Below are 12,825 nucleotides of genomic sequence, written 5' to 3'. Positions count from 1 at the left end.
AATATTAATACTAATATCCCCTTTCCCACAAGGGTTTTTCCTCCTTAGACACACCATGTTGACGTGAATAAATAGCTTATCGTGGTGTTTCACACCAACTAGAAGTAAAACATATTATAAACCACAAACATGTATGATTACCTTTTTAAACAGTCGCTACTGCTGTTTAACATTCAACTACAAGGGAGAAATCCCAACGTTTTTTGAGTACCCGAGCCAAGATCTACTGTAATCTACATATCCCAGAGAGGGTATAATAACATGACTCTTCCTTCCACTTCCATAGGGAGCAAGTGTACTACTAGTTGGACAAATACAGAGAGGTTGCACAAATAGAAGGATATAACTGGCGAGGGAAAGTAGGCAGGCAAAAGTATGTATGGCGGTGGGAAGAAGGGAGAGCTTGAATGTGCTTGTGTGAGACCAGTTGATTTTGTGATCAGTGGAATGTGTGCATCACTTACATTTCAAATTGAATGCCATAAAATACATTTCACAGTGCATAATAGGTAATGCCGTTGTGGAGGAGAAAGCTGCATTACTGATGTGTACAAATAACAGGGTATATTTTGCACCAGTGTAGTATAATTGTTCAGATGCCTGCTTGAGTCTGGGAGGTCAGTGGTTCGAACCCTGACCAGGTCATATCAAAAACCACCCAGTATAACCCTTGCCAAGAAACTGCTTCGCCAGCACTGACGCTCTGTAAATAGAGTATGGTACAGGTTTTTATTCGTTTGGCAAAGTTTTAATTCCCAGCATGTCTAGTTGTGACAGTCTGAATATCAATAGCTTGGCCAAACCTCAGTAAGGATGCCGAGTTCACCCCCAACCACAAATGTAAATATTCTCATGAATAACTTGGCTGTCAAAGAGACAGGACAATAACAAACAAACTAGAGCTGCACTCCACTCGATAGAGCACATACCTCCACCAGACCGAACAGGTTACCTTTTGTGCCCCACTCATAGGCCGGATCTGCATCCGGATAATAACCAAAATCGAATCGGTTTGTTCTTGCCACATACCCAACTCATCCACAAAGTTTTGTCATAATCGACCCATAACCTTTTGAGATATCGTTTTTGGCCCCATCTCTCAATGGTGAACAATCATTTTAAAAATATATAATTCCTCGTATCCGAAACAGGATCTTCATCAAAATCAAATAATTTCGTCCTTGTCACATACCCAAACTATCCACCAACTTTCGTCCCAATTTGTCTATAACATTTTGAGATATTGTGCTATATATCGTTTTTAGCTCTATCTGATCTTAATGGTGAATGATCACTTAAAAATTATAGTATCTGGATCCGCATCTAGATCATCACCAAAATCAAATCAATTTGGCCTTGTCACAGACCCAACCTAGTTTCGTCCGAATCCGTCTGTAACTTTTTGAGATATCCTACGTATAAACAGACAGGCAGACAGACGGGGGTGAAAACAACCTCTTTCCACCTTTGGTGCCAGAGGTAACAAAGAAGAGATAATTATACTGTAGCAAATAAACAATGACATATATACTTCTTTTTTTTTTCCCTTCAGACTATCTGTCAGGAAGTTCAGTATTTACAACCTCCAATGGCAAATCCTGGAGCTCATGATTGGCAGCGAGTTCAAGGCGCTGGAGTGATTGGCACTGCCCAAGCTCAGCAGGCAAATGGAGAAGGCGGTTGTAGCTCAGGTTTAGTTCTTCCAGCTGCCGTAGCTCACCTGCAAACAACAGTGAGACTGGATTTATGTGGGCAAATCGATTTGACTTTCTCGGTACCCTTTGACCATGTTCCTCTGAGTCCCTGGTGTACAACCCATGTGATATTTCCACTCCTATTGCAACAAGCATTCTGAGTATTGCGCTGCAACACATGTCCCCTACCGGCAGTCTGTCGTCTGGAAAACTGTTGGGGAAATTACCAAGCGTTATTTACCCACAGGTTCTGAATCGTTCCCAATCACTAATTACCTCAGGACGGGCTCACCTGTGATTCGCACTCGGGACTTCGATTTATACACCTTGCACACAGGTCAGCAGAAGCACAAGAAAATAAGTTGTTGATAAAGAACCTTTCGAGTCGCTAAATATCAGTAATTTATTATATTTTTCCGGTTCACGATCAATGATCGATGTGTATATATATATATATTGCTTGACTTGGCTCCGCCCCTCCTGAAAGCGCGCGCTGTGTCGCGCTTTTGACGTTCGCGAGACGAGGCTGAGGGTGCGCGGTGCGGCTTGAGGAGAACTCTAGAATTAACAAGAGATATCCATTTTTAAAATATTTTCGTGTAATTAACGATATCTGCCAAACCACGTGCCCTATCGCAAATTCCAAAAAGACATTTTAGTAGACTGACATGCTGAACAGATCTGTGAAGTTTCCCCTCGATTGGATAAAAAATGAGGGAGGAGCTCGGTTTTAAAGGTTCATGCTTTAAAACGTCATAACTCTGAAACCATGTGACGCATGACGTCATGCTCGTTGACTTTTTTGTTCGTAATGGGTATGTGATTCTGCCTGCAAAGTTTGGCCTCGATCTGTTCAGCCGTTGCAGAGAAAAAGGGGTTTTCGTGTTTTCACAAAAAACAATATGGCGGCCGAACTACGTGACCTGTGACGTCATAATTACCATTAAAATATTCTACAGACCGAGTGTCCCTTACGGTGAAAATTTGATCTCAATGCATCCAATTATTGCAGAGAAAATCTTTTTAAAAGGAAATTAAAACTTAAAATGGCACTGAGTTAAGGATCATCAGAATTATCAGAATTCCCAAAGTTCAAAGTGCCATAACTTTGTCAAAATGATCGAAACGTCGTGAAGTTCGAACTCGATCTGTAACTTATCATGAGGAAACCATATGCCAAGTTTGAAATCATTAGCGTTAAGCGTTTAGAAAAAAAGTCCGGAAAACTGTTCTTTGCATGACGAACTGACAGACGGACAGACTGACTGACTTACGGAGGGACGGCGTGCAAACCTATAGTCCCCTCCGGAAGGGAACTAATAACTAACAGAGTATCCAGGTTCCAAGCATGGATACTCTGTTAGTTATGGCTATGTTGTTCCAAGCATGCGACATGTTCTTCTGACACATCCCTTTATTTGGGCAGTGTATAGGCAACATGTCACTGTCTCAATTGCTCCCGAAAATAAAAACAACCCAGGTTACGTATATGGAGAAAACATGTTTACTGCTTATGTGCATATATATTGTGGTTATATAGCTCGGATAATTCCAATTACACTGCCCTCTCACCCCCCAAATGAAGAGACGGCCAAAATATTTTATGGCATAGCCCATAGGGCAAAGCCGTCTGAACAGTGTTTGTCCGTCTGTTTGTATGCATGTCCCCTCAAATGTATACCAATCAGAGCTGAGGATCTGGTCACATGACAGGGTGATGTGATTACGTCTGATGTCATTACGGTGGTGCGGCGGCTGACTTTCCACACTCCGGCATTTTTATTCCAATTTGATCAAGCCGAACATATTGTCGAACCCGTCATATATCACAATCGCCATGCTCTCGTCGTCAGGCAGGGCATCCGGCCATAAAAACATTGCCTCAAAAAGAGAACCATGACAATTACAACTACATATGGGCAGGGTACAGCCCGAAGTGGAGATCGGTTTCTGGGGTTTGGGACATGGAATGTAGGGACAATGACAGGGAGATCAGGAGAAGTGGTGGAAGTATTGGTCAGAAGAAGAATGGACATATGTTGTGTGCAAGAGACGAGATGGAAGGGAAGTGTTGTGAGAATGGTGAAGGGTAGGCAGGGACAGAAATACAAGTTTGTGTGGCAAGGGTGCCTGGAGGGCGTGAATGGTGTTGGTGTACTGTTTTCTGAGGAGTTTGTAGACAGTGTGGTGAGTGTGACTAGAGTGAGTGATAGGTTGATGATGGTGAAAATGATGATTGGAAAGCTCTTGGTGAACGTCATCTCGGGATATGCTCCGCAGGTTGGTCGGAGCGATGAAGAGAAGGACAAGTTCTGGTGTGCGATAGAGAAGCTCATGGAAAACGTGAAAGATGAGGAAGTTGTTGTGGTAGGAGGAGACCTAAATGGACATGTGGGAAGGAGTATTGGTTTTGAGGGAGTTCATGGGGGTTACGGATATGGTGTGAGAAATGGAGAAGGTGAAAGTATTTTGGAGTTTGCTGATGGAGCTGATTTGTTGATTTGTAATACTCAGTTCCAGAAAGAGGATAATAAGCTTGTTACATACACGTCAGGTGGGTCGACGACAACCGTTGACTACCTGATGGTGTGTAGGCGAGATAGGGGGCACCTCCGGGACACAAAGGTGATCCCGGGGGAGGAGGCTGTTTCACAGCACCACTTGGTTGTCTGCGACATAAGGGTGAAAGGTGCGAGGAGAGCTCGGCGGGTGAAGTACCAACCGAGAATGAAGGTGTGGAGGTTGAAAGAGGTGACAGTAAGGGAGGCATTAAAAGAGAGGCTGAGTAGGGTAGAGGATGATGTGGTTGAGCTTGAAAGCAGTTGGATGTCAATGAAAGCTAGTCTGTTGGGAGCCGTTGGTGAGGTATGTGGATGGACAAAAGGACCACCGAGGCACTCGGAAACATGGTGGTGGGATGATGAAGTTGGAAAGAGGATTGACGACAAGAGGAAGAAGTTCAAGGAGTTGCAGAAGGCGAAGGGTACGGGAGCAGAAACAGCAGAGCATGAAAGTTATAAGGCAGCCAAGAAGGCTGCAAAGAAAGAGGTAGCAAAGGCGCAGGAGGCATGTAGGAAAATGTTCGGAAAACGCTTGGATTCGGAAGAGGGTCAGAGAGCAGTATTCAGGATTGCAAAGCAGATAGCGAAAGAGAGGTGTGATGTGATGGGGGTGAGTTGCTTGAAGGATGAAGTGGGACAAATCGTTGTGGACCCAGATGGAATTAAAGGAAGATGGAAAAGATATATGGAAATGCTGTTGAATACAGAGAATGAATGGGATGGCAACATAGAGAGTACCCCAGTTTTAGGACCGGCAGAGAAGATAACTGAGAAGGAAGTTGAGGAAGCGATAAAAGCAATGAAGAGTAGAAAAGCGGGAGGGCCGACGGAAGTTGTGGGAGATATGTTGAAGGCAGCAGGAAGTTGGGGTGTGAAGAGAATGACAGAGATCTGTAATCTGGCGGTGAAAGAAGGCCGCATTCCAGTGGATTGGGAACTGAGTACCCTCGTCCCTCTATACAAGGGGAAATGTGACCCTCTGGGGTGTGGCTCGTACCGAGCGATAAAGTTATTGGAGCATGGAATGAAGGTATTGGAAAGGGTGTTGGAGAGGAGGATAAGGAAGAAAGTGAAGATCGACGAAATGCAGTTTGGATTTATGCCAGGAAGAGGAACGACAGACGTGCTTTTTATTGTGAGGCAGTTGCAGGAGAAGTACATGGAGAAGAGGAAGAAGTTGTTTCTTGGGTTTGTTGATCTGGAGAAAGCATTCGATAGGGTTCCACGCAAAATATTGACATGGGCAATGAGGAAGTTAGGAGTGGAGGAATGGTTGATCAGAGTAGTGATGGCAATGTACAAAAGAGCACGCACAGCTGTAAGGACGAAGGACGGGAACAGTGGTGAGTTTGAGGTGAAGGTGGGAGTGCATCAGGCGTCAGTACTAAGCCCACTACTATTTGTAGCTGTGATGGGGTGCTGGCTCAGAACGTAAAGGAGGGTTTACCGTGGGAGTTGTTGTATGCAGATGATCTGGTGTTGATTGCGGAAAGTATGGATGGACTGAAGGAAAAGATGAACAAGTGGAAGGAATGTATGGAGACAAAAGGTCTGAAGGTGAATATCGGAAAGACGAAGGTGATGGCAAGTGGTAAAGCATGTGGTGAGGTGGAAAGAACTGGGAAGTGGCCCTGTGCTGTGTGCAGGAAGGGTGTCGGAGTGAACTCCATTCAATGTACAATGTGCGTTGAGTGGGTTCATCAAAAATGTTGTGGTCTGAGAGGGTCATTAACCAGTGTGGCAGCTACATTCAAATGTAAGGTGTGCACAGAGGGAGCTGCAGATGGAGGAAATGTTGAGTTGGATCTTGGAGACGGCGTGAAGCTGGAAGGTGTGAAAACATTTTGCTACCTCGGAGACATGCTGAATGGAGAAGGTGGATCAGACTCGGCAACGGTTGGTCGAGTGAGATGTGCATGGAAGAAGTTTCGGGAACTGAGTGGCGTGCTGATGAGGAGGGGAGTGTCGTTGAAGCTGAAGGAAAAGGTGTATGCTGCATGTGTGAGAAGTGTTATGATTTATGGGAGCGAGACATGGGTAATGAACGTAGAAAAGCAACGAATGTTGGAAAGGGTGGAAATGCGAATGGTTCGATGGATGTGCGGAGTATCGGTGAGAGAGAGGAAGACAAATGATGAATTGCGAAAGATTATGGGAATAGAGCCTGTGGTTGATGCTGTGAAGAGGAACAGGTTGAGATGGTTTGGTCATGTGTTGAGGAAGGATGAAAGTGACTGGTTGAGAAGAGTGATGGAAATTAATGTAGAAGGAAGTAGAGGACGGGGAAGACCGAGAAAGACTTGGCTAAAGATGGTGGAAGAAAAAATGCGGGCAAGGGGGTTAACAAGGAGAGATGCAGAAAATAGAGCAAGATGGAGAAGGTTGTCATGGGGACCGCAAAGCTAACCCCCGCTCTAGCAGGGAAAATGGCCTTAAAATGCATGTTGTTGTTGTTGTTGTTGCCATGCTCTACCTTTACGTTTTTCATTCTGTGTGAAACACAAGCAAACCGATTGTTAAAATGACCATCAAATATCGAAAGCATCTGCGTTACGTCTCTTCCAACAAAACGGTACATATAGGCCTTAGGCTTCATGCCTCACCTTCGGGCCGTTTCGGACAAATTAAGCCCAGGTTTCTTAATACAGTAGTGTATCGTTTCAGTAGTAGCGTTTTTGTAATAGTAAAAAAAATAATATAGTAAATATGACAATAACACTTTAATCCCAATGTCGTGAATACAAAGTTAATAGATTGAAGCGGTGTATGGTTCATGAATCAATGATAAGCATTGTACGGACTAACAACCGCGGAAGTAAGAAATTCGCCTCGGTTTTTTGATAGCATGTTATTAACCCAATCCTTGTGGGGTATATAGATTACAGTAGATCTTCACTCAGTTCTGTAAGTAAAACTTAACTCACGGATGTCAGGATTCCTCCAACTTTATTTTTTTTATGTTATAAACAGCATTAGCGACTGTTTAAAAAGCTAATCATGTGTGTTTGTGGTTTATAATATTTTACAAGCACAGACTGTCAGACTTTCGGTCTTGTTTTTCAAAACTTGATGGAATCAAACTAAACTTGCACAGGCACAACTTCAGGATGGCGTCATTAATCCCTGAAAGTTTCAGCTTCCTAGGTCAAATCCTCTTGGAGAAGTGGGTGAAACATACAACATACATACAACTTGTACCAACTTGTACTTTTCCTCCATTATACTGTATATAATGGTATACAGTACATTTATTATACTGTACTGTATATCGATTGGTTCCATGTGGCACTTTTGCAGCAAATTAATGAACGCAGCTTCATTGGCAAAGGAGATGAAAAGGAGACATTGGTCGCTCCATCCAAAGTCTTCGCAAGAGGAAAAAATAGGGAAAGATTGCAAAAACAGATGATAAGAAGCTAAACCTTATATCAGAGGGGAAAAAAATGAAATAAAAATCTTAAATTTAAAATCACTTCCATGGTCAGAATAATTATGCAAGCTATTGCAAAACTCCACATTCCATTATCGTGCATGCGATGAAAGATGTCTCGTGGGTACTGGGTGGCCTCACCGATCTCCGGTGGAATCTGTCGCAGACCATTCCGAGCCAGGTCCAATGAGCGGAGTGAGCCACAGGATCCTAGCCAGGATGGGAGAGCTCGCATGATGGTGCGGTGGACAGTCCATCCCCAAAGCTCTCCAAGTTTTAAAATGGATCCTGGAAGGACCTGGTGAAAAATGAAAGGAGCAGTATTCGTGAGAATTACAAGGCACGGCACCGTTCCCATTGGATATTTACATTTCTGAGCCAAAGACTTTGGTCTACAGTGTTAAATTGCAACCTGGCTCAACAAATTGTGAACCATATGGGCCATGGCCACAGCGATATTTCCTGTCCACTCAAATTCCGATAATGCTAATCTCTCCTCTCAAGTCCCTTTATCGTCGCTTTTAATCTCAAAATGTTTTTTTTCAATCTTCCACATCAAAATGCATACATAATATGTAGATACTCTGCAAGTATAAAGCACATCAGCTGCTTCCTCACCGTCCATTTTTCATTGATAATTTTCAGGATGAGCCGGCCATCTTCACAGAACACTTTCTTCTTCAACTCCGCCAGCGTGATGCGTTCCTCCCAAACACCAGCCAACCTGCAAGTCCTTTCACTGACATCTCATATGCACTCAACTTTGCACTCCATACATTAATATTTGCACTCCATCCATACATTGAGGTAAATGCTCTCAGAATGCAGAATATAATGCAAATAAACATCAGAGAGCATTTACCTTTACATGCCACTACTACTTATTTTTCTAACTTGGGCACAAGTCTTTCACGAATCAGCTGATCAAGCCTGACGTTTGACAGGAAGGTATATTTGATGAGACTAGGGTGCCGGTGATAGCTCGCCCACTCTTCGCGGAAGGTGCTATGGCGGCATATGGGACACACAGTCTAACGTCCATCTGAGGAATGGCCGACGCACACGTTGATGCCTCGCCCTGCCTGCGAAACACCACGATGGGTTGGGATTCGAACCCAGGCTGGATGGCTCAAAGGTGAGTGTGCGTACCTCAAAACCTATTCTGCTAGGCCTCTTAGGGTCGCGAAAAAAGTAAGTACAGAAGAATCATGGATTATAAAACTACTCGTCTTTTCACAGCCACCTTTGCTTGTCCACACTGGTTAGTGTAAAATAGTGAGCATTTTATGGTGGTGCACATCAGACTCACATTTTGACCTTGTTATTGCTCAACAGTTCCTATTCTGATGTGTCACTCTGACCAAAATGAGAAATTTGTTGGTGTGGTGATGAATATGGTGGTGGCTGAGTGGTGATCCCAGAGGTTACAAGATCAAATCCAGCTGAAGGCAGCTGTATTAAAGGATTTGGAAATTCCAAACATTTTGAAATCGAGTTGGTATTCGGAGAATCAGCATGTTGCTCATGGATTTCTGGTTAAAACGCCATCTGGTTGAATGACCATCAGGAAGGATTTGATTGATCTACCTGGTCTGGTGTGCACGTGTGATACCAGTTCATGCTTTGTGGTTGGGTCTCAACACACTCGAGGCAACTTGGGAAGGCCAGAAGGTAGCCATGCCCATAATCCACCTGACCCCAAAAGATAAAAGGTGGATTATGGGCAACGCTACCTTTTCTTGCTACCTGCTAAACCATGCGCCCACAAACTTCGACAGCTTATCGGGTTACCTTATCTCTTTCACCCAACAGATGTTCAGGTAGGGCTACGTCACAATATTGAGCTATATTATAGTGTAAGCTATCTAATTTCAAATTAGCCAAAATCCTTTTTATTTATTTACTTTTTCTATAGTTGAGATCTGACAAAATCCATAGTCGAGGCTTGTGGAAGAGCTTGTAGTAGTAGTAGTAGTACGCTGAAGGGATCAGGACGCAACAGGACAAAAGGAACAACAGAGAGAGAGAGAGAGGGGAAAACACCAACAGTAGAGCACCAACAACAGTCGAGCCAGGATTTAGGAAGACTTGGACAAACAATGGGTGTGGGGAGGAATGGGGGGCAGGAGAGGATGCGTCGGGTGGACAAGGTGGATACAGAAGGAGACTCTCAGGAGGGGGTACTAGAAATTTGGAAAGAGGATTTGGGGGATTGGGGTGAGGGTTAAAAGGGTAGAAAAGATCAAGATTTGGGACGGGACAATGTGAGATGGTGGTGAACAGGTGTTGTGAAATGTCATCATACTGTATATATTCTTTCACCCGTTTTCACTCCATACCTTGCCACAGTTGTCCTCTTCCTTTGCTCCTTCGCCCTTTCTGCCTCCTTCTCGCTCGCCTTGATCCTCCTCTCCCACACAGCTCTCACAGACGCCACGGCAATCCATCCTCCGCCGCTCAGCACCAGCATCCCGTCCTTGGCCTTCCGCTCTTCGATCTCCTCGCGAATCTCTCGACCAAGCATCCCTTCTTACCCCGTTAATGTTCACTCTCTAATTTTTTTTGTTACCCTCTCCTTCACTCACCCCCTGCAACCAACGTTGCTCATTTGCTTGCCTTCATTTCTTGCCAGGTGATCCCTCGTGCTTCTGTAAACATCGCTTGCTGACTTGTCTGAGCATGAACCCTCGTTGCCTTCCTTGGGACTGCAGACAAACATAAAGATGGCTGTTAATTTTCCAAAATTATGTCAATGAAGCTTTAGCAGAAGCAAAATGCTGCCAGATATATTGAATAAATATCTGTTTGAGTCCAAGGTACCTGGGATACCGGTACCTGTTAATCAACTTATTCTCAAGTTATTGCGTTGCTACAATCATGTTTTCAGTTCATTTTACTTTGAAAACCGACAACACATACCCGAATGTCAGGGTGGAATCTATTTATTACGTACGCCAACATGGCGGGATTGTTTTTTTTCACCAACTCTTCTTGCATGCATCACTTTTCACTCCTTACTCTGAGCTCTTCCCAAACTTATTTTCCATCTTTCTAGAATCCCCCAACTCTTGAATTTTCTTCGTTTCCCCTACACCGATTCCCTCATTCCCCTACACCGACTCCCTCATTCCCCTACACCGACACCCTCATTCCCCTACACCGACTCCCTCATTCCCCTACACCGACTCCCTCATTCCCCTACACCGATTCCCTCATTCCCCTACACCGATTCCCTCATTCCCCTACGCCGATTCCCTCATTCCCCTACACCGATTCCATCATTCCCCTACACCGATTCCCTCATTCCCCTACGCCGATTCCCTCATTCCCCTACGCCGACTCCCTCATTCCCCGACGCCGATTCCCTCATTCCCCTACGCCGATCTCCTCATTCTCCGACACGCCTACAGCTACACCGATCCCCTCATCCACCTACACATGATCCCCTCATCCCCCTTCACACGATCTTCTCTTCCCCCCCACACCGATCCCCTCAACCCTCATTCACCTCCACCGATCTCCTCATTCTCCGACACGCCTACAGCTACACCGATCCCCTCATCCACCTACACATGATCCCCTCATCCCCCTTCACACGATCTTCTCTTCCCCCCCACACCGATCCCCTCATTTCCCGATACACGATCCCCTCATTTCCCGATACACGATCCCCTCATCCCCTACACACGATCCCCTCATCCCCTACACACGATCCCCTTATCCCCCTACACACGATCCCCTCATCCCCCTACACACGATCCCCTCATCCCCTACCCACGATCCCCTCATCCCCCTACACACGATCCCCTCATCCCCTAAACACGATCCCCTCATCCCCTACACACGATCCCCTCATCCCCCTACACACGATCCCCTCATCCCCTACACACGATCCCCTCATCCCCCTACACACGATCCCCTCATCCCCTACACACGATCCCCTTATCCCCCTACACACGATGCCCTCATCCCCTACACACGATCCCCTCATCCCCTACACACGATCCCCTCATCCCCTACACACGATCCCCTCATCCACTACACACGATCCCCTCATCCCCCTACACACGATCCCCTCATCCCCCTACACACGATCCCCTCATCCCCTACACACGATCCCCTCATCCCCTACACACGATCCCCTCATCCCCTACACACGATCCCCTCATCCCCCTACACACGATCCCCTCATCCCCTACACACGATCCCCTCATCCCCTACACACGATCCCCTCATCCCCTACACACGATCCCCTCATCCTCCACCTCAGGACTCGTGTCTGAGCTGAACCACGGCAGCATCCAGAACACCCTGTCGGCCTGTTGCGCACTTTCATTGTTGCGCACTTTCATCCATACATACTAAAACACATGACCTCTTTATCTTTATATCAGTCACATATCTCAATATATGTGCCAGAGATATGAGACAATTTCTGTTATGAATAATTTGTGATATCACATTCTCATCGTGCGATGGTGGTATAGTGGTGAGCATAGCTGCCTTCCAAGCAGTTGACCCGGGTTCGATTCCCGGCCATCGCAAGTATCGTTTTACTCCCTTATTTATATTCTGTCACTTTTTTTCTTGTTTAATACTCAAAAATGCCCAAAAAACGTCTTTTTGTTGGTTTTTTTTGCTATGGATCATTTCAACTAAAGTCGTTCGATTTTTTATTTCAAATATAAATGTCATTTTAGACAGATACGTTTACATGCCATTTGCATACGCGCTTATAAAATGCAATTTCGTTCCAGAATAAACCACATAAAGATGGCAATTGAAGCGCGGATGTTTATACACCGCCCAGTCGAACCCCCGAAGGTTTTCGCAAACTGGAGGAAAGATCCGTCAAAATTCGAATGTTGCCTCCTCAGAAAACGAATTACTGTCAGGATGCTTATTGCTGAAGGTATTACTTTCATTATAATCTGATTTTGTCACATTATCGGCTCATTGGTAATAATCAGAGTACTTCTCTGAATGTACGTACCGTGAAATGGGGTGAATAGGGACACAAACTGAAAAAAAGTTCGGAAACCTTTTTCGCTGAAAATTGACAACCATACTGATTTGTTGATATTTGGGTTGAAAGTGTTCTCTTGTTTTTTTAAAAAGCAACTTATGGTCCCTATTAACC

The 12,825-nt window shown here is 44.9% G+C and overlaps 1 protein-coding gene and 1 non-coding gene across 5 annotated transcripts in view; one reads left to right on the top strand and one right to left on the bottom strand.

Annotated features, from left to right (window-relative positions):
- The window catches only part of LOC137421288 (leucine-rich repeat-containing protein 39), a 58,346-nt gene that overhangs the window by 35,220 nt on the left and 10,301 nt on the right, over positions 1-12,825 (bottom strand). For 2 of the 4 annotated variants that reach the window (XM_068107188.2, XM_078771622.1), the window contains exons 2-5: positions 10,025-10,390; positions 8,304-8,409; positions 7,827-7,983; positions 1,584-1,720 (exon numbers count right to left, since the gene is read on the bottom strand). In XM_068107188.2, the coding sequence (XP_067963289.2) occupies positions 1,584-1,720; positions 7,827-7,983; positions 8,304-8,409; positions 10,025-10,209 (585 nt within the window). In that variant the 5' untranslated portion in view covers positions 10,210-10,390. Of the gene's footprint in view, positions 1-1,583; positions 1,721-7,826; positions 7,984-8,303; positions 8,410-10,024; positions 10,391-10,604; positions 10,809-11,950; positions 12,071-12,825 lie in introns of those variants that run through there. The other 2 variants (XM_068107187.2, XM_068107184.2) reach the window with 2 other exon arrangements.
- Positions 12,158-12,229, top strand: TRNAG-UCC (transfer RNA glycine (anticodon UCC)). Its single transcript has one exon. It is a non-coding gene; the product is annotated as a tRNA-Gly (tRNA).

Source organism: Myxine glutinosa, chromosome 2, assembly GCF_964187855.1.
Source record: "Myxine glutinosa chromosome 2, kmMyxGlut1.1, whole genome shotgun sequence".
NCBI lineage: Eukaryota > Metazoa > Chordata > Myxini > Myxiniformes > Myxinidae > Myxine > Myxine glutinosa.
This window is presented reverse-complemented; position numbering and strand designations above follow the sequence as displayed.